This window comes from Zalophus californianus, chromosome 7, assembly GCF_009762305.2.
Source record: "Zalophus californianus isolate mZalCal1 chromosome 7, mZalCal1.pri.v2, whole genome shotgun sequence".
Taxonomy (NCBI): Eukaryota; Metazoa; Chordata; class Mammalia; order Carnivora; family Otariidae; genus Zalophus; species Zalophus californianus.
Genome location: NC_045601.1, coordinates 75,280,452 through 75,302,402, shown reverse-complemented (window position 1 = coordinate 75,302,402; position 21,951 = coordinate 75,280,452). Strand labels below are relative to the sequence as shown.

At 38.9% G+C, this 21,951-nt stretch overlaps 1 protein-coding gene across 2 annotated transcripts in view; it reads right to left on the bottom strand.

The window, feature by feature from the left end:
- Nucleotides 1–426: 426 nt before the first annotated feature.
- The window catches only part of UBE3D (ubiquitin protein ligase E3D), a 154,171-nt gene continuing 132,646 nt past the window's right edge, over nucleotides 427–21,951 (bottom strand). Inside the window, exon 11 of one of the 2 annotated variants that reach the window (XM_027600824.1) lies at nucleotides 427–1,440. In XM_027600824.1, coding sequence (XP_027456625.1) covers nucleotides 1,420–1,440 — 21 coding nt within the window. In that variant the 3' untranslated portion in view covers nucleotides 427–1,419. The remainder of the gene's footprint in view (nucleotides 1,441–21,951) is intronic. The other variant, XM_027600826.1, reaches the window with a different exon arrangement.

Sequence of the window (21,951 nt, the reverse complement as noted above, 5' to 3'; positions counted from 1 at the left end):
TTGTTAATCTTTTATCAGTTTGATTTGTAAGCTGCAGCCATTGAACCTAGAAAGGTACAGGGAAAAAGATCTTTCCTCCCCACAGCAGAGGACAGTCTCCCAAGACAATCACCAGGCCCCAAATGTAAATGGTGCCAATGTTGAGAGATCCTGCTCTATATGGACAGCTAGAAATCTAAAGCACAAAAAATCAGCTTGCTGTTTGGGAGCTTAGTAGCCTACGAGAAGCCCAACTAATTCTTGTCTCTGGCATGTGTCTTGGACATATCACTGAGATCTTCCATGTTTCCAACTGTGCTTAATAAAGGGACTCTGCAGGGTCAAACAGATGGGTTTTATTCCTCGGCCGGTCTGCTGGTGACAGATTAGGAGTGCCCCACCATGCTGTGATGCTGGCAGGCAAGCGTCTCGGTGAAACAAAAAGTTCACCAAAGCACAAGTCTGAGGGACACCGGTGTTTTGAGTGTTAGGAAATTAGGGGAGGTAAAACCCTGAGTATTTGGCGCAGAGAGGTATTAGGTGGTCTGCAGGCTCAGATGAACGCCAACAGGCTGGATGAGCAGCCAGTACAGTTTACATGCAGATGGTTCTCCTGACTGCAGAGTGGGAAAGGAGATCTGCCCAGCTCCGGCTCCCGTTCCAGCTCTGCCCGGAGCCGGTGACGACAGGCGAGGATCGAACCTTCTCTGTGAAATCAGCAGCTCACCCGTGCTCTGTAGGATTCCCTCTAGCTCTGTCCTTCTCCATCCATGGTCTCCTCTCCAGGTGCTCTGGCACACAGGGACTAAGATACTTCTGTAACAGGAGGCCGGCGAGGTCTATTTGTGGATAGGCAATAGTATTTGGTAAAGGAAATAAAGAACAAAAGGAACAAGTGCAGGTCTGCATACACAGGAAAACCTTCAATTTGTTAATCATTCATTCAACACACATTTATTCACAGAGCATCTCTTCCGAATAAGGTATACAAAATTCTCTATTTTTCTTTCTAAAAATTTGTTTCCAGCAAACCGAATGGGAAGTTTGTTAAGTCTACCTGCCTGGATGCATAGCAGTTAACATTCAGTTCCACCAACGGAGTCCCTCACTCCATCCCCCAAAGGACAGACGGGACTCCAGGAGCAAATACCCTCCCAGGTGCTGCTGACACAGCACATATTTGGCTATTCCTCTCAGTGGGAAACAGAGACATAACTTCTCTGCGACTACAACTTTCTTCACAGCCTTGGTTCTTCAAAGATTTGAAGTGAACTCTTCTCTTAGAGACAATATGCCAACAAGTCAACTCTCAACTTCATGCAACACTCTTATTCTGGAGCTTGGGTTCTTGCGTCTGTGATGACTGCCCGCCATGCAGAACGCTGGCCTCCGGCCTGGAGAGCTGCATGCCAGGGAGGGTGCCTTGGCTCCAACCAACGGTTACATCTTCAAAAAGGCCACCTGGAGAAGCAAAGAAAACCCATGATGCTTTACTTATACAACATGATGAAACGGCTAAACGCACATCAACTCATAATCAGGTAAATCTGGTCAACAAGGATGCAAGCTGATCTAAGAAAGAAAAATGACTCTTCGTCGGGGCAGACATTGCCATTTTACAGCAGGAACCAATTACTCCTCTTTTAATGAACCATGTAGTAATTAACATGATTCACATGCCCTTTAAAGAAAATAAATAAATAAAAGTTTTAATTGACACTCAGGTTGCACTGCCCTGAAGTGACCCAGTCCTCTTTCCCGTTGGTTCCAACTACTGTTTTGGACCTTCCTTGAGCAGAATTTCGAGTCCTGAAGATTCCTGGGCAAGTCCAGTTCCTCACGGCTAGCCTCTCCTCAGGTCATGCCGATGCTTTTCATCACATTCAATTATATTTATTGTGCTTGTCAGTAGCAACTGATCTTAAAACTTAGTGTGTAAAATAATTCAGACAGGCCTACCTACAAATTGAATGAGGCCCAGATCAAATGCATCTATTTTCCCAATAGTTTTAAACCACAGAGAAACAAACAATAAAGCTAATCATAGAAGTTTAGAAAGTTTTAGTTCAGAGGTGATAATAAGTTGGGAAGTGTGCCTGTATCAGGAAGACAGCAGACTGCAGATTAGCGACAAAGATGGGGAAGTGTGGGAGGACTGGCAAGCTCATGCTTGGCCTTGTTGTGGGCGTGGGGCTGGGGAGGGGAGAGTGAGCCACAGAAATAAATACATTCTACTCTTGGACAGCTGGTTCTTAAGTCCCCAAATGCAGTCAAAGGAGGCATGTATTTAATGATCCCTGTTAAGGGGAAAGGAAAAAGGAAGAGTCACGCAGGGCAGAAAGCATCTGCTTTATGTTGAGTAATTCAGAAGGATGTTACTCTTCCTACAGTGCTGGTGAGAAAGGCACCTGCTGAGTTTCCATATCAGCTTCCTGCTGAGTTTTCTATATCAGGTTCTGCAATGACAACACCAAAGTTGAAGGAGCAGGCAAGGAAGAAAGGTTAAGATTCCTAAACAAAATGTAAACGCAGACAACAGATACAAACTTCAAGGGCTTACTGTGAAGATTAAATGGGATCATGGTTATGAAGATACGTGTGTTTCTCTTCCATGCCTCTCGGCTGATAGGAGCCCATGCACCTACCAGACGAGAAGGGGCAGTTCAAGAGACAGCAGTGGGGCCCCTGAGGGGATGGTCACAGAATTACAGGGGAAGGTTGTTCAGTCTGACTTCTGGCTCACTGTGGATAGTGTCTCCGTCAGGTGACCCTGCCTCTGTAAGAACAGTTCATGGGGACCTTCCAAAGAAGACAATGCCACTGTTCATATTCAGAAACAGAGAAACCATGGATGAAAACCAGTTATCTCCTTTTTAATTCTGAAAATTGCTATGTCATGGAGTATTCCAACCAGAAACCACTCAGAATAATGATAATACTGATAAATGTCATCATACAAGTGGTTAATAACTTTAGCTCTGGAATCACACAGACCAGTGGTTCTCAACTTGGGGTGATTTTGCCCGCCAGGGGACACGTGGCAGTCTCTGCGGACATTTTTGGTTATCATAAATTGGGGAATGCTGTTGGCATCTAGGGGATAGAAGCCAAGGGTGTTGCTAAACATGTTATGATGCACAGGACAGCCTCCTGACCCCCAAGAAAGAATTACCGGTCCTAAAATGTCAATAGTACTGATGCTGAAAAATACCGACATTATAGATACAGGATCTTAAAACTAGATCTCTATTCGCCAGCCATGTGACCTTCAACAAACTGGTCAGCAGCCTCTCTCAGCCCTTCCTCATCTGCAAAATGGGAATTATAACGGGACCTAGCCAACACTTGTAAAACACTTCATAGCACAGGAAGCCTCTTTGGACTGCTCTGGACTCACCACAAACCTGTGATTTACATAAAGCAAATGAAGAAACAGAAGCTCAGAAAAATTAAGTGACTTGCGCTGGAGACAGAGCTATTACGTGGCAATCATGGACTGAGGAAGAAATTTTGATTCTCAATACATGCCTTTCCCACTAGAAGTTTTCAGATGAATGAGGTAAACTGCAGAGGTTTGGGGACTTTTAATCTTCATTATTGCCTCAAATATCAAAGATTTATCTTCTTTTGCATGCCTGTGAATATGAACTTGGGATGGAACAGGTGCATAAGAGACTGAGCTGATTAAATAATGCAAAATGGCGCCGTACACCACCCCCCCAAGAGAAGAAAAACTTTAAAATTTGACCTAATATGTCTTTTTTCATCTCTGGTTTTCATAGTTCTGCCTGCCAAGTACATAATGTATTTTACAGGACTTAACAACAAGAAACTGCAATCATCCTTGGGAACAGGTACTATACAATGCATTTTAGCTTCTTTTTATTTAAAACACTGTGAGTTAATATATTTCAAATGCTGATTTTGTGTTCTCTAGCTTTTATCCATGACAGCAAAAATTGCTTTCCCTAACTGCCATTTATTTTGAGGATAATTTTGTTTCATTACACTGGGAAAACTCCTTGTATTTCATCTTTTTAGTTTTATTCTGGAAAGTAAAGCTACAGCTTACATTTTTGGAACATATAGTTACAGAAGTATATATTATTATTAAAAACAAGGCAAAGAGGGTCTCTTTCCTGTTGGCTATAAGGTTTGAGTCTCCGTATTCTGTGCACCTGAATTTGGACAGTTGGGAACAGGAAGAAGGAGAGGAAGTTAAGATGTCTGAAAATAATGTCTCTGCTTTGAGTCATCACCGAAAAACAATCTTCTTCAACCACAACAAACAGGGCTAGGCTGATGTGATAGCTGACCAGATGTTAAGTTTAAAATGCTTCAATACATTTACATAATATGTTAAAACACTTCTTAGTGTTCTTTTATCTTAGTTAACACATTCATATTACTAAATTCAATTCTTCAACATAGATTTGAACTTTCAATCAGTAAAAAAATATGCCGTCAAGGCAGGCTGCACAAGATAACATTAGCATTAAAAGAAAAGGCTATCTAAGTGCTTTGGGGTGTGTTAACAAGACAGATAAAACTGGAAAATACTCGAAAATGTGAACTTCGTAATACTTGTAAGCTTTAGAAAAGACTCTTTAATTTTAAATTTTTAAAAGACTCTTTAATAAGCACAGCCATACCCAAATGTTCCTTCTAAAGGGTACTGTAGACTTAAAAAAATAAGTATATAAAACCATGCCTTCAATATGTATTTTTGTGTAGGTATGGCTCATGTTCAAAGTTAGGTTCTGAAACAGAATGCTTTAATGGCATGGAAAAAGAGAGTTTATACTTTATATTATACAACAGTTTCTAAAATCAAACCTCATGGACAAAATAAAAAAATATAAATGTAAATATAAAAATATCAGAAAATGACTTTTTCAAGCATCTGTCAAATCATAAGATGAAGCAATTTTTGCTAACTCGTAAATACAGCATGGGTCTGGTCCATGCTGGTAATACCTGGCCTCCACTTTTCGAGTGGGACAGATAGTAGAAGGTATTCCTTCCTGTGGGCTGGCAGGCTGGCTTCATTCATTCAACTCATTGAGTCATGAAGTGTTGTCTAGGTGCCAGTGACTGTGCCAGTCCCAGAGCACACACAGGAGGCGTCCTCTTAGGGTGCTAACATGACAGCGGGGGAGACAGCCCAGGAACGAGATGATTCTAATAAGGTGGGATAAGTTTAAGATGGATGCCGAATGCCTGCCGGGAGAAAAAAACTATTCTTGGGTTATGAAAGGAAGTACATTTCTGAGGCAGTACCTTGAGAGAGATCGTTCTTACTCTGATTATGAACATTGTGCTGATGGGGCGGCAAAAAGCTGGCCTGGAACAGTGTGGCAAACACTTTTTCCTCCTGAAGGACGGTGGCTTGCTGAAGGATTAGCAAAGAGGGGGGATGGAACAAAAGACCAGAGAAACAATACAATGAGGAAGAAGAGCTTGTCCCTCTAAAATGACAGCAGTTAAGTATTTACTTAACTGTGGACCAAAACTCTAGACTAAGGGAACATCAGTGCACCCTTCCAACTCCACACTGCACAAAATCTGTAAGAGCTTTCAGAAAGTAGGAAAAAGGGGTGCCTGGGTGGCTCAGGTCATGATGCCATGGTCCTGGGATCGAGCCCCGCATCAGGCTCCCTGCTCAGTGAGAAGCCTGCTTCTCCCCCTCGCCCTGCTGGTGTTCCCTCTCTCGCTGTCTCTCTGTCAAATAAATAAATAAAATCTTAAAAAAAAAAAAAAAGAAAGTAGGAAAATGTACTAAGATGGACATCTGGGAGTTATTTGAAACCTTGACCTTGTATTTTCTCTAAGCCAGGGATGCACTGTGATAACTTCCATATACATAAAAAGCCTGCCGATTTTCATCGACGTGGGATGCAGGTAAGCCAGGCACGGCTGTTTTGCAGTGGACATCTAGGTGGAAAGCCAGCAGTATGTCGAGTATCAGAAGAGAGGTTATATGTGGGGGAGAGAGGAAGACTGATGCCCCTTCATCTCTAGATAGGGCTGCAAACGTGGGCTGATTCAACAGTTACCGGATCTTGATCCTATTCACCAAAGCAAGTAGGTTCCAGACATGAAATTCTCATCAGTTCTTCCAGAATAAGGGGACGGTGGCCAATACTGCTGGCATTGTCATGAACAAGGAGTTCGGATGCCATTACTGAAGCTTCCCATTCTAGAAAGCAAATCCAGGCCCTGGCCTAATGACAGCAAACGCATGGGGCCAACATTTAGACAGCAGTAGTCTTTAGGTATCACATAAAAATATACGGCCTCAAGCACAACATGTATTTGTTAAAATAAATAATTCTGGGTGGGTTTTCAAATGCATGATATAAAACAGTGCCACCACAATAAAATACACCACCACTCACGAATCAAAAAGTCTTCTGAGTTTCTAATTCCTATGGAATATCTACCGCAGAGAAGGTGGCAGGAGGGAACCCGCGGTTACAGGTGCAGCCGTGGACATGGGGTCGCAGAAACCCCACCGTGCCGGCCGTTGGCGACAGGCCTCGGACCACACAAGTTTAGTCAGAACCAGAGTTCCCAGAGTTCTGAAACAGAGGAGTGTTTTTCTCCAGTATTGATTAATTCAAACATTTAGCAGCAAAACCACTTTAAAAGTCATCTTTCAAGGAAGATATGCTCGTTCTTAGCTATCTTTCTTACTACTGACATGCATGAGTGTTGAGTAAGACAATATGGGATATCAGTACAATTAGAAATCCTGGGTGGGGACCTGAACCCACCTGCTAAACAAAATCCCCTTCTATAGCAGATGACTGCTTTCTGCCATCTAAACAGACTTAGTATTTCAGACTGCTTAGATCTTACTTCAGGCTGCTTAGGCATTTTTAAATTCCTATTTTACTTGTAAATATTAATTCTTCTAAGAGAGATGCAAGCAAGCAAGAAACATGCCAGATAAAATGCTTTCTGACCCTACTGTCAAGGATGTGGGAGAGGCTAGCTTGTGAAGCCGAGGCTGTGATTCCCACCAGTTAACAGTGGCAAAGTGTCATGAACATATTAAGTAGGCAGTAACGCAATGCTGTAATGCATGGTCCTGGGGCCAGACCAAGTAGGAAGAAGGCACAAGGTGATTTACCAAATTTTTTAGGGAAAGGGCTAAGGAGGGTCATAGCTGCCTTTGTAAAGGGTCCTGGACAATTTTATCTCATACCTGAACAGCTTACTTCTGTTGGATGGCATTCAACACGTTCTTTACTGCAATTATTAAAACATAGAGAATAAAATAAAATAAAACTTAAGAGAAACTGAGAGTTGTATTGCTCAATTTTTTTGTTTCAATAACTGGTTAATGATTATATGAATTATAGACAAAATTAGAAAACACAGAAAAGCACAAAAAAAGGAAAATAAAATTTTAACAGCAATAACTATTAACATTTTAGATCTCTCCAGACTACCATTTTTTATGTGTTTCTATATATGCTGTTTTGTAATATATAGCTTCTTTTAAGCCTAATAATGTATTGTGGTAAGCTTCCCATGACAATGACTGTTCTTCTATGATATTTTTTAATGGTGGCATTAAATTCTGCCATATATCTGTATCACTTAAGAAAAAAAAAAAAAGACAAATGCAAAACTAGTTTCACCAGAAAGCAAATTTGAGGGTTTTCTTTCGGGGGGGGGGGGGGGGTTAAAGGATGGTATTGACTGTTGGGCCCAGAGGGTATTTTAGCATAATCTAGCCCAGTGGTTCTCAAGGTACTGTCTCTGGACCAGCTTCACTGCATCACCTGGGAAGTTGGAAGGAAAGTTCTTGTGCCCCAATTCTAGACCTGCTGAATAAGAAACTCTAGGGATGGGGCCCAGCAATTGGTTTCCTAAGTCTTCCAGGTGATTCTAAGGTATGTTAGAGTTTGAGAGCTACTGGTCTCGTCCATCCATTTTATGCAGCCGAGCAAACTTAGAAAGGGTAACTGACTTATTTATAGTGACACAGCTAATAAGGACTCAAACACAAGTCTTCTAACTCCTAATCCAGCATCTTCATTTCCAGACCAGTGCAAAGTGAAGACACTGGTCTAGGGTGTTTAAAAATACATATAAAAATATTTTTTCTTCTAGAAGACATTTTTATTCTAGAAGATTATCAAACAAGGGAGAAAGAAACAATGTCCAATCCTATTTCCTGATATTGATAAAGGAGAGTGGGCCTAACAGCTACAAAAGGAGAGCTGAATCCTTTTGGTTAGTTATCTGGAGACTAAAGGGGCCAAATATCTCAAACCAACCTACTCTGTAGTCTATTAAGAGTTAAGTGAATGATTCTGGCGAGGGGTGGGGGTGTCGGGTGGGAGAGACAGCTTCTGATATGCCCTAATGTGGTTTTCTTTTCTAAATCTAGTCATCCCACATGGGTCTCTACCAAAACTATTTGGTTAGTTGAGGTAAAGAAAACTGTCCCAAATTTTGATTCAAAATAAGGCTACCAGGACAGCACGAAAAGCTGGCAAAGAAACAAAATCTCCCATACATTTCTGGGGGAATATACAATTGTATGGGCATTCTAGAAAGTAGTTTAGCAATTTCTTTGAAAACATGTAATTATCATATGATCCAGCAACTGCGGTCCTGGACATTTAGACCAGAGAAACGAAAACTTCATGTGCACACAAAAACCTGTATACAAATGTTTCTGGCAGCATTATTTTAATAGCCAAAAACTGGAATCGGCCCAGAGGTATGGTTAAACAAACTGTGGTACATCCCTATTGTGGAATACTATAGAGCAATAACAAGAAGCAAATTATGGATACATGCAACTTGGAAGAATCTTCAGGGAATTATGCTGAGTTTAAAAAAGCCAACTTCAAAAGGTTATATACTATAGAACTTCATTTATACAACTTTTTTTTCTTTTTCACCTATTTAACCCATCTTTTACCCCTACTTCCCTCTGGTAACTGTCAGTTTGTTCTCTACAATTAAGAGTCTGTTTCTTGATTTGTCTTTTTCTATTTTTATCCCTTTGCTTGTTTGTTTCTTAAATTCCACTTATGAACAAAAACATGGTCTCTGCCTCTCTCTGACTTATTTCACTTAGCATTATATCTCCAGCTCCATCCCTGTTGTTGAAAATGGCAAGATTTCATTCTTTTCTATGGATGAATAATATTCCATTGTATATAGATACCCCTTCTTCTTTATCCATTCATCAATCGACAGACACTTGGGCTGCTTCCATATCTTGCCTATTGTAAATAATGCTGCTATAAACATAAGGGTGCATATATCCCTCTGAATTAGCGTCCTTGTATTCTTTAGGTAAATACCCAGTAGTATGATTGCTGGATCGTAAGGTAGTTCTATTTTTAACTTTTTGAGGAAATGCCACAGTGGCTGCATCAGTTTGCATTCCCACCAACAATGCAAGAGGGTTCCCCTTTCTCCACATCCTCGCCAACACCTGCTGTCTCTTGTGTTAATTTTAGCCATTCTGACAGGTGTTGAGGTGGTCTTATTGTTTTGATTTTGCAGTTTTGATTTGCATTTCCCTGATGACAAGTGATGATGAGCATCTTTTCATGTGTCTATTGGCCATCTGTGTGTCTTCTTTGGAGAAATGTTTGTTCATGTCTTCTGTCCATTTTTTAATTGAACTATTTGTTTTTTGGGTGTTGAATTTTAGAAGTTCTTTATATATTTTGGATACTAACCCTTTATTGGATATATCATTTGCAAACATCTTCTCCCATTTTGTAGGTTGCCTTTTAGTTTTGTTGTTTATTTCCTTCCCTGTGCAGAAGCTTTTTATTTTCATGTAGTCCCAATAGTTTACTTTTGCTTTTGTTTCTCTTGCCTCAAGAGATCTATCTGGAGAGAAGTTGCTATGGCTGATGTCAAAGAAGCTACTCCCTATGTTCTCTTCTAGGATTTCTATGGTTTCAGGTCACACATTTAGGTCTTTAATCCATTCTGAATTTATTTCTGTGTATGGTGTAAGAAAGTGGTCCAGTTTCATTCTTTTGCATGTTGCTGTCCAGTTTTCCCGATATCATTTGTTGAAGAGATTTTTTTCCCCATTGGATATTCTTTCCTGCTTCGTTGAAGATTAACTGACCATATACTTGTGGGTTTATTTTCTGGATTTTCTATTGTGTTCCATTGTATGCAACATTTTGAAATGAGAAAATTTTACAAATAGAGGACAGGGTAGCGGTTGCCAGGGGCTAGGAGTGGTGGAGAGGGGAGAGATGTGTGATTATAACAGGGCAATAGGATAGATCCTGGTTGAGATGTTAATGGAACTGCTCAGTGTCTTGACTGTGGTGGTAGAAACAAACATACACAGGTGATAAAATTGTATGGAATGAAATACATGTGTACACACATACACAAAGGAATAAAATAAAACTAGGGAAATGTGAGTAAGATGGGAGGGACTGTACCATGTCAATACCCTGGTTGTGACACCGTAGAATGTTTCTGTACAGTGTTTCCATTGGGGAAAACTGGGCAAAGTGCACAAATGCACAAGCAATCTTTGACATTATTTCTTATAACGACAAGTGAATCTACAATTATTTCAGTAAAAATTTCAACAACAAAAAAAAATGCTACAATTCTTGGCAAATGACCTTGTCTAAAGCTTACTTCAATCCAGTTACCTCTACACGTAGCTTTCAGATGCATTATTAAAAATCTTGCCCACACTGATGTTCTGGTCAATATATCACTGAGATCCCATATTCCTCCATGGAATGACCCGAGTAAGCCAGTAAGTTAATTTTGGAATGAGTCCTAAAGCAGATGGCTATAGTGAGACAGAACACCATTACATTTAATGTGGTTGGGCTGACGGCCTCGCATTAAACGCTTAGGTGACACACAATAGCACCTTAAATCTTAGGTTGTATATGAACTACTTATTCTAAATAGTCCACTAAGCACATTCTTTTTTGCTTTTTTTATTGCCCTAGAGTAAATAATGAAGAAAGATTCTGGCATGTTTTTAGACTCAAAATGTCATAGCAGATTTTCCACACACATAATAAGCACTCAATAAATATTTCTTCAGACTGAATACATTAGATTTAAATTCTAATTTTACTCCTAAAAGTAATACTACCTTAAAAAAAAAAGTAGTATTACCTTACAAAAGATTTGGAGAAACAGGAAAAAAGAAAAAAACATATACTATAATAATCTAACATAATTATCACTTGGGTCTAGGGGCACTGGGTGGCTCAGTTGGTTGAGTGTCTGACTCCTGATTTCGGCTCAGGTCATGATCTCAGGGTTGTGGGCCTGAACCCTGCGTTGGCCTCTGCACTCAGTGGGGAGTCTGCTTGAGGATTCTCTCTCTCTCTCTCCCTCTACCCTGACTTTGTTTCTCTCTCTCAAATAAATAAATCTTTTAAAAATATTGTCACTTGGATCTATTTCTATATAGTTTTAAGATTCATTTTTTATATCAATGATTATATGTGCATATTTCTGATATAAACATTTTTCCATGTTGCTTAGTAAGTCTTTACTCTTATTTTAATAGCTGCAAAATAATTCATCTGAACTTAATCCATTACAAACTTAAGTTGTTTCCAAGTTTATTAAGATCATAATCAACAATTAAATAATTTTTATGTTTACAGATTTTTTTTCCATATTTTAGAATATTCCCTTAGGATTGAGTCTCAGAAATGGGATTACTAGATTGAAAAGTATAGAAATGGGATTACTAGATTGAAAAGTATAAATACTATTATAATTTGATGCATATTTTTTCCAATGAGCTGTACCAACTGGCAATGTCATCACCATTAAGTCTTTTTTAATCGGTACTAATTTAATAAAAGAAATGACATCTCAATGCTTCTTGAATGTATTTAATTGCTATGAGTTTAAACATTCTCCCAAATGTTTAATAATTTGTTTTTCTTGTGAATTGGTTAACTGAATTCACATCTTTCTTCTTTACCTACCACTAGGGGGTTTAATTTCTTTTTTTATAGTTTGTAAAAGTTTCTTAGTAAATGTTAATACGTTTTTTATGCAGTGAAAAAATTAAGTGCCAGGCAGTCTCATCTCACTAAATCCTACAAAATCCACTTGAATTAAATATCTAATTTGATTGTCCCCAAATTATAAAAGAGGAACCAAGATTTTCAGAGAAGGTAAGTAACTTTTCTCACTACTTTAAGCAAGGAACAAGACTGGGTTTGCAATCAGGTCTTTGTTTCTGAGCCTAGTATTCATTCCATCATAAAAGCTCCCTTCTACCTAATTATGGTTAAGAGATAATTGCTATAGTAACTTCAGTTGAAGAAAGAATCCATAATATTCCAATTTTAAGCCAGATTTAGTAGCAGTTAAAATGATGCAGGCACTCTATTTCTTAAGAAGAAAGTAGATTATTTCTTTTGGATTAGACATCAGTAGGAGAAGGAAGAGCTAGAATGCAGATTAAAGCCCTTCTTGTAAAGAGAAAATAATTCTGATTAGAAGAGAGAGCTTCTGGCAAATGAGGATAGCCAACAGGACAGGTGAGAAATTGGCACAAAATCTCAGAAAGGAATTTTTGTATGTAAGTTTAAAAAGCAGGATGAGTTATACTGGCATCGTTTAGGCAGTTCAGTAAAAAAGATTATGACTTGGAATCATCAAATAACAGCTAAGGACTGGCAAGAAAGGGATCAAATTGTAACCAGATGCTTATTTTCTTTGGCCATTTACTACTTAGGCATTACTTTGAAAATATAATATTTAAGGACACATAAATCTTTAAGAAGGAAAACATGGTAATATATCCATTTTTAAATAAACACCATTTATTTCTTAAGCCTGTTATTTAGAGTTGCTAGAAATAAACAGGGATCATAAAACTGTTAATTAATCTATTTATTTTAAAGAGCAGATAGAGAATGGCTTATGAGGATTTTATAACTACAAAATGAAACAGAAGTAAACTCTCATACTGACAGAGGGGAACACACTGAAGAGGAAAATGCTATGTGATGTTTTACTTTGAGCTTTGCCTTTTTTTCACTCTATGCCCCAAGGAAAACAAAGAGGGGCTCTTTTACACAGAACTGCTTATGGGGCTTCTCCAAGTCAAGAACAGCCTAGGGTCTGGGACTAGAAAAGGGCATGTAGAAATCAAGGTTCAGAGTCGTAAGTTTTATACCCACCATCTAAGCTCCAGAAGCCAGAAGATCAGAGGGATACTAGGAAAGTGCAGAAAGGTGAACTCTAATTGATACAGAAAGACTAGAAAGCTAGAGATAGAGTACAATAAACAGAGAAATATAAAAACAGATTAAAACAGATTAGCAGGAGAAGGCAGCACTCCGTGCACAGATAGAAGCTGCAGGAGAGCAAAGATCCAGACTCTGGACTAAGGGAAAGCCGAGACTAAACCTGCAACCCCCCCGCCCCGCCCCCACCCTCTGAGCTGAATGACCACCGAGAGCCCCAGCTCCCTCTGATTCCGACCTCTGATGGCTGTAAGGATAAGTGATAAAGAATGTAAATGGCCTGGAAGGCCCTGAACAGATGAGTCCCTCAATAAATGAATAGAGCTTATTATTATTATTACTATACCTAAATGTTTCATGTATTTTAAATATTGCTACAGATGCATCTTCTGTCTGCTGTTCATGAATGAATCTATGTCTCTTTAATTATTTTGAAAGAAATAAGTACAAATGGCTGATTATATATATATAATATCCAAGGTTTAACTAAGGCTTTTTTTGTTTTGTTTACATTACCCTAAGTAACAATAACATTTACTAGTGACAGTTACCAAAATTGCAGATATCGAAGAAAACACTGCAAACCTACAGTGTTTGTAAATAAAAACGTAGATGGCTTAGTGCAAAATATCACCTGCTATGTGAAAAATAACCCCAAGCCCACAGGCCACTGATAGGATTGTGTAGGGGTTCTCTGGAGGTGTGTAATGGGTAGCACTCATGGGGGAGTAACCCAGGGATAACTAGTATATCCTTCGCTATTGACATAATCTACTTAAAAATTCAGCACTGAATCCAGGATGACAGACTATAGTATGAGTCCTTTAATACATGAAATTATTTGGATGAATTTACAACAATCAGGCCCTTACCAAATATATCCAAACTGTATCATATTAACTAGAAACAAGAGTCTGACTGATTATTCAAGATATTCTGTAAAACAGTGGGAATGAATAGGTGGATATAAACACAACCTATTACCACTCAGTCATTAGTGTATTACAATGTGGACTGGACCATTCTGGCTACCGGGACATCAAATACTTGGAAATGACCAAAGTTCAACTGTATTTTGTTGGGAAATGTCAGCATCCTTTAAAATCAGCTAACTGCCCTAAAATGCTGGACTTTAACTCATTATGAGACTGGATTTTGCCATCTCTCCACAAAAATGCACCTTCTGTGAGTTGGCATCACCAATTAACTGAAGAATGTGCCTATTTCAATGCAAGTCAGGGCAGAAACAACATATACCTGAAAGAGATAGCCTGGTTTAGGAGAAAGAACATATGTATTTTCCAGAGACAACATGGTCCAGGCTACTCAGTCTTCATGCCTTAGTTTCTTCATCTATAAGAAGGGGTCTCCCTCTTCCTCTGTTGGTCAAGGATTGCACCAGACACTGCAATGTTTGTGACTGGCCCCAAACAGGCAATCTCTTCTCCACACTCCTGTCTGGGAAAGCTTAGTAAAAGCCTTCCTCCATGTGCCTAAAAGAGGTCTGAAATTCATGACTGGTAAGCTACAAAATGGAACATCAAGTATCTAGGGTTATTTCACAGTGAAACGAGAAGTAATTTCTGCAGGATTAGAGTTTTAAGAGGAGACATGGAAACATAAGTTTTGATCTGATGAGAGTAAAGACTATAACTTGTCCAAGTCAACCGTGAGAAAAAAATACATTATGTTTTGATGGGAAGTGAAGCGAATTTTGAAACTCACATATTGTTTTGGGTGTCTTTAACACACCTCGATTGCTAAAAGGCTGTGAGCATAAACAAGTATTCCACTGGGTGTGCTGTGCTCTCAGAACTATTCCACTCAGCATAAGCTTTAAACACTTTTGACAAATGTTTTCTATTTTCCATTGATTTAGGGGTAAAAAATGTCTTTGAAAAGAAACAATGTTTTTTAAAAATTTCCCTGGAATTTCTTTCCCTGAGAGGTCTTCATCTTTCTAAGCCGTGAGAAATAAGTGGGCCCAGATGGTAGTCCCTCAGTAAGGATATCTGGGTGATCAAGACCCAGTATGAGATAAGTGTGTACAATCTCATTCCTTTTCTCAAGAACCCTAGGTTCATAACATTAGTATGATGTTAATAAACAAATAGGGAGAGAAAAATGTTGGGGGCAGGTTGGATCAGTGGGATACTCATGTTGTTGCTCTGAAAAACCTATAAAGAAACCCAGCAGGATAGGGCTCCTCACTCAAGTCCAGTGATCCCTAGCAACTACCCCTCCCTGTTCAAACTTCTGCCAGTTAACCCATGACACCAGCTATCTGCAGGATACCTAAGTGTTTTTTGTTTTTAACTTAAGAAAAATTTCAGATATTAAAGTTCTCTAGTAAAGAGGATAGTCTAACAAATTCATAAATATTACTCAGAAACAATAATTACCAACCCATAGCCATTGTGTTTCATCCAAATCCCTGCCATAACTCTTGAAGCAAATCCCAGACCTAGTATTTTGTATATAATTCAGTATATATCTTTAAAAAGGGACTACTATAAAAATAAAACCACAATGCCATGATTACAACTAAAATATTAATAATTCCTTAACAAAAATATCCAGTCAGTGATCCAATTTCTGCAACTAGCTCATAAAATGTTTTAGTAGTTGTTTGTTCAAATCAGAATCCAAATATGCTCCAATTATTACAATTCATGTGTCTTTTAAATCTTTTTTTTAAATTTTATTTTATTATATTATGTTAGTCACCATACATTACATCATTAGTTTTTGATGTAGTGTTCCATGATTCATCGTTTGCGTATAACATCCAGTGCTCCATTCAATACGTGCCCTCCTTAATACTCCTCACTGGGCTTACCCATCCCCCCACCTCCCTCCCCTCTAAAACCCTCAGTTTGTTTCTCAGAGTTCATAGTCTCTCATGCTTCATCTCCCCCTCTGATTCCCCCCCTTCATTCATCCCTTCCTACTATCTAAATTTTTTTTAAAACATATAATTTATTATTTGTTTCAGAGGTACAGGTCTGTGATTCATTGGTCTTACACAATTCACAGCGCTCATCATAGCACACACCCTCCCCAGTGTCCATCACCCAGCCCACCCAGCCCTCCCACTGCCTAACACTCCAGCAACCATCAGTTTGTTTCCTGAGATTAAGAGTCTCTTATGGTTGTTTCTCAGGTTTCATCTTGTTTCATCTTTCCCACCTTTCCCCTATGATCCTCTGTCTTGTTTCTCAAATTCTTCGTATCAGTGAGATCATATGATACTTGTCTTTCTTTGACTGACTTATTTTGCTTAGCATAATACCCTCTAGTTCCATCCACATTGTTGGAAATGGCAAGATTTCTTTTTTTTTGATGGCTGCATAAAATTCCATTGTATATATATACCACATCTTCTTTATCCATTCATCTATTGATGGACATCTAGGCTCGTTCCATAGTTTGGCTATTGTAGACACTGCTGCTGTAAACACTGGGGTGCAGGTGCCCCTGCGGATCACTACATTTGTATCTTTGGGGTAAATACCCAGTAGTGCAATTGCTGGGTCATAAGGTAGCTCTACTTTCAACTTTTTGAGGAACCTCCATAATGTTTTCCAGAGTGGCTGCGCCAGCTTGCATTCCCACCAACAGTGTAGGAGGGTTCCCCTTTCTCCGCCTCCTCGCCAACATCTGTCATTTCCTGACTTGTTAATTTTAGCCATTCTAAATGGTGTGAGGTGGTATCTCATTGAGGTTTTGTTTTGGATTTCCCTGATGCCGAGTGATGTTGAGCACTTTTTCATGAGTCTGTTGGCCATTTGAATGTCTTCTTTGCAGAAATGTCCGTTCATGTCTTCTACCCATTTCTTGATTGGATTATTTGTTCTCTGGGTGTTGAGTTTGAGAAGTTCTTTATAGATTTTGGATACTAGCCCTTAATCTGATATGTCATTTGCAAATGTTTTCTCCCACTCTGTTGGTTGTCTTTTGGTTCTGTTGACTGTTTCCTTTGCTGTTCAAAAGCTTTTTATCTTTTTTTATTTTTTTAAAGTTTTTATTTATTTATTTGACAGAGAGAGACACAGAGAGGGAACACAAGCAGGGGGAGTGGGAGAGGGAGAAGCAGACTTCCCACCGAGCAGGGAGCCAGATGCGGGGCTTGATCCCAGGACCCTGGGATCTTGACCTGAGCTGAAGGCAGATGCTTAACCAACTGAGCTACCCAGGCACCCCCAAAAGCTTTTTATCTTGATGAAGTCCCAATAGTTTATTTTTGCCCTTGCTTCCCTTGCCTTTGGCATTGTTTCTAGGAAGAAGCTGCTGCGGCTGAGGTTGAAGAGGTTGCTGCCTGTGTTCTCCTCAAGGATTTTGATGGATTTCTATCTCACATTTGGGTCTTTCATCCATTTTAAGTCTATTTTTGTGTGTGGTGTAAGGAAATGGTCCAGTTTCATTCTTCTGCATGTGGCTGTCCAATTTTCCCAACACCATTTGTTGAAGAGACAGTCTTTTCTCCATTGGACATTTTTTCCTGCTTTGTCAAAGATTAGTTGACCATAGAGCTGAAGGTCCATTTCTGGGCTCTCTACTGAGTTCCACTAATCTATGTGTCTGTTTTTGTCTCAGTACCATACTGTCTCGATGACTGCAGCTTTGTAACAGAGCTTGAAGTCCGGAATTGTGATGCCACCAGCTTTGCTTTTCTTTTTCAACATTCCTCTAGCTATTCAGGGTCTTTTCTGGGTCCATACAAATTTTAGGATTATTTGTTCCATTTCTTTGAAAAAAGTGGATGGTATTTTGATAGGGCTTGCATTAAACGTGTAGATCGCTCTAGGCAGCATTGACATTTTCACAATATTTGTTCTTCCAATCCATGAGCATGGAACATTTTTTCATTTCTTTGTGTCTTCCTCAATTTCTTTCATGAGTATTCTATAGCTTTCTGAGTACAGATTCTTTGCCTCTTCAGATTTATTGCTAGCTATCTTATGGTTTTGGGTGCAACTGTAAATGGGATCGACTCCTTAATTGCTCTTTCTTCTGTCTTGTTGGTGTATAGAAATGCCACTGATTTCTGTGCATTGATTTTATATCCTGCCACTTTACTGAATTCCTGTATGAGTTCTAGCAGTTTTGGGGTGGAGTCTTTTGGGTTTTCCACATAAAGTATCATATCATCTGCAAACAGTGAGAGTTTGACTTCCTCTTTGCCGATTTGGATGCCTTTGATTTCTTTTTGTTGTCTGATTGCTGTGGCTAGGACTTCTAATACTTTGTTGAATAGCAGTGGTAATAGTGGACATCCCTGCCATGTTCTTGACCTTCGTCGGAAAGCTCTCAGTTTTTCCCCATTGAGAATGATATTCGCTGTGGGTTTTTCACAGATGGTTTTTATGATATTGAGGTATGTACCCTCTATCCCTACGCTCTGAAGAGTCTTAAGCAAGAAAGGATGCTGTACTTTGTCAAATACTTCTTCTGCATCTATTGAGAGGATCATATGGTTCTTGTTCTTTCCTTTATTAATGTATTGTATAACATGGATTGATTTGCGGATGTTGAATCAACCTTGCAGCCCAGGAATAAATCCCACTTGGTTGTGGTGAACAATCCTTTTAATGTACTGTTGGATCCTATTGGCTAGTATTTTGGTGAGAATGTTTGCATCCATGTTCATCAGGGATATTGGTAATTCTCCTTTTTGATGGGGTCTTTGATTTTGGGATCAAGGTAATGCTGGCCTCATAAAATGAGTTTGGAAGTTTTCCTTCCATTTCTATTTTTTGGAACAGTTTCAGAATAGGTATTAATTCTTTAAATGTTTGGTAGAATTCCCCTGGGAAGTCATCTCGCCCTGGGCTCTTGTTTGTTGGGAGATTTTTGATGACTGCTTCAATTTCCTTACTGGTTATGGGTCTGTTCAGGTTTTCTATTTCTTCCTGGTTCAGTTTTGGTAGTTTATACGTCTCTAGGAATGCATCCATTTCTTCCAGATTGTCTAATTTGCGGGCATATAGTTGCTCATAATATGTTCTTATAATTGTTTGTATTTCTTTGGTGTTGGTTGTGATCGTTCCTCTTTCGTTCATGATTTTATTGATTTGGGTCCTTTCTCTTTTCTTTTTGGTAAGTATGGCCAGGGGTTTATCAACGTTATTAATTCTTTCCAAGAAGCAGCTCCTAGTTTCGTTAATCTGTTCTACCATTCTTTTGGTTTCTATTTCATTGATTTCTGCTCTGATCTTTATTATTTCTCTTCTCCTGCTGGGTTTAGGCTTTATTTGCTGTTCTTTCTCCAGCTCCTTTAGGTGTAGGGTTAGGGTATTTGAGACCTTTCTTGTTTCTTGAGAAAGGCTTGTATTGCTACATACTTTCCTCTTAGGACCACCTTTGCTGCATCCCAAAGATTCTGAACAGTTGTATTTTCATTTTCATGTTTCCATGAGTTGGTTTTTTTTTTTTAGTTCTTCTTTAATTTCCTGGTTGACCCATTCATTCTTTAGTAGGATGCTCTTTAGCCTCCATGTATTTGAGTTCTTTCCTACTTTCCTCTTGTGACTGAATTCTAGTTTCAAAGCACTGTGGTCTGAAAATATGCAGGGAATGATCCCAGTCTTTTGGTACTGGTTGAGACCTGATTTGTGACCTAGGATGTGATCAATTCTGGAGAATGTTCCACGGGCACTAGAGAAGAATGTGTATTCTGTTGCTTTGGGATGGAATGATCTGAATATATCTGCAAAGTCCATTTGGTCCAGTGTATCATTTAAAGTCTTTATTTCCTTGTTGATTTTTTGCTTAGATGATCTATTTCAGTGAGGGGAGTGTTAAAGTCCCCTACTATTATTGTATTGTTGTCGATGTGTTTCTTTGATTTTGTTATTAATTGGCTTATATAACTGGCTGTTCCCATGTTAAGGGCATAGATACTTACAACTGTTAGATCTTCTTGTTAGATACACCCTTTATTCCTTTCTGGTCTATGTTACTTTTAGGCTCTCTCTTTGCTTAGAGGACCCCTTTCAATATTTCTTGTAGGGCTGGTTTGGTGTTTGCAAATTCTTTTAGTTTTTGTTTGTCCTGGAAGCTTATTATCTCTCCTTCTACTCTGAATGACAGTCTAGCTGGATATAGTATTCTTGGCTGCATATTTTTCTTGTTTAGTGCTCTGAATGTATCATGCCAGTCCTTTCTGGCCTGCCAGGTCTCTGTGGATAGGTCTGCTGCCAATCTAATGTTTCTATCGTTGTAGGTTACAGACCTCTTGTCCTGAGCTGCTTTCAGGATTTTCTCTTTGTCTCTGAGACTCGTAAGTTTTATTATTAGATGTCGGGGTGTTAACCTATTTTTACTGATGAGGGGGGCTCTCTGTGCCTCCTAGATTTCGATGCCTGTTTCCTTCTCCAAATTAGGGAAGTTCTCTGCTATAATTTGCTCCAATATACCTTCTGCCCCTCTTTCTCTTTCTTCTTCTTCTGGGATCCCAATAATTCTAATATTGTTTCATCATATGGTATCACTTATCTCTCGAATTCTGCCCTTGTGATCCAGTAGTTGTTTATCTCTCTTTTTCTCAGCTTCTTTATTCTCCATCATTTGGTCTTCTATATCACTAATTCTCTCTTCTGCCCCATTTATCCTAGCAGGTAGAGCCTTCATTCTTTGATTACACCTCATTAATAGCCTTTTTGATTTCGACTTGGTTAGATTTTAGTTCTTTTATTTCTCCAGAAAGGGATTCTCTAGTATCTTCCATGCTTTTTTCAAGCCCAGCTAATATCTTTATAATCGTCATTCTGAACTCTAGTTCCGACATCTTCCTAATGTCCATATTGATTAGGACCCTGGCAGTTGGTACTGCCTCTTGCTCTTTTTTTTTGAGGTGAGTTTTCCCATCTTGTCATTTTGTCCAGAGGACAACAGATGAATGAGAGAACAAAATGCTAAAAGGGTAACAACGACCCCAAAAAAATATACACTAAAGAAATCAGAAGAGACCTGAAAGCAGGGGGAAAAGAAAGGGAAAGAAAGAAAAAAAGAAAGAATATGGTCAGGCTGGTGAACAGATCAGAGCCACACACTAGATTTTGGGTGTATATATTTTGGTCTGTTAGAAGAAACTGACTCTCAAAATTTTAAAGAAGGAAAAACTTATAGTTGTACAAAAATAAGGGCAAATATGATGAAGGGATGGAATATGACTAAAGATGAAAATTATACAAGATTTTATAAAAGGTATTGATAAGAAGTTGGTTGAAAAAAGAAAGAAGAAAAAATTTTAAAAAAAAGGGAGAGAATGTGATCAGGCAGGAGACTAGATCAAAGCCATACACTAAAGATTTAGGGTGTATTTTGGTCTGTTAGAAGCAACTGTATCCCAAAATTTTAAAGAGAGAACAACTTATATATGTACAGAAAAATAAGGTTAACTACAATGAAGGGATAGAATATGATTCTAAAAATGAAAATTAAAAAAGATTTTTTGGGCGCCTGGGTGGCTCAGTCGTTAAGCATCTGCCTTCAGCTCAGGTCATGATCCCAAGGTCCTGGGATCGAGCCCCGCATTGGGCTCCCCGCTCCGCGGGAAGCCGGCTTCTCCTTTTCCCACTCCCCCGCTTGTGTTCCCTCTCTCAGTGTCTTTCTCTGTCAAATAAATAAAATTAAAAAAAAAAAAAAGATTTTTTAAAAAAGGGATAAGATGTTGGCTGAAAAAGGGAAAAAGAAAAATTCAAAAAAAAAATAGAAA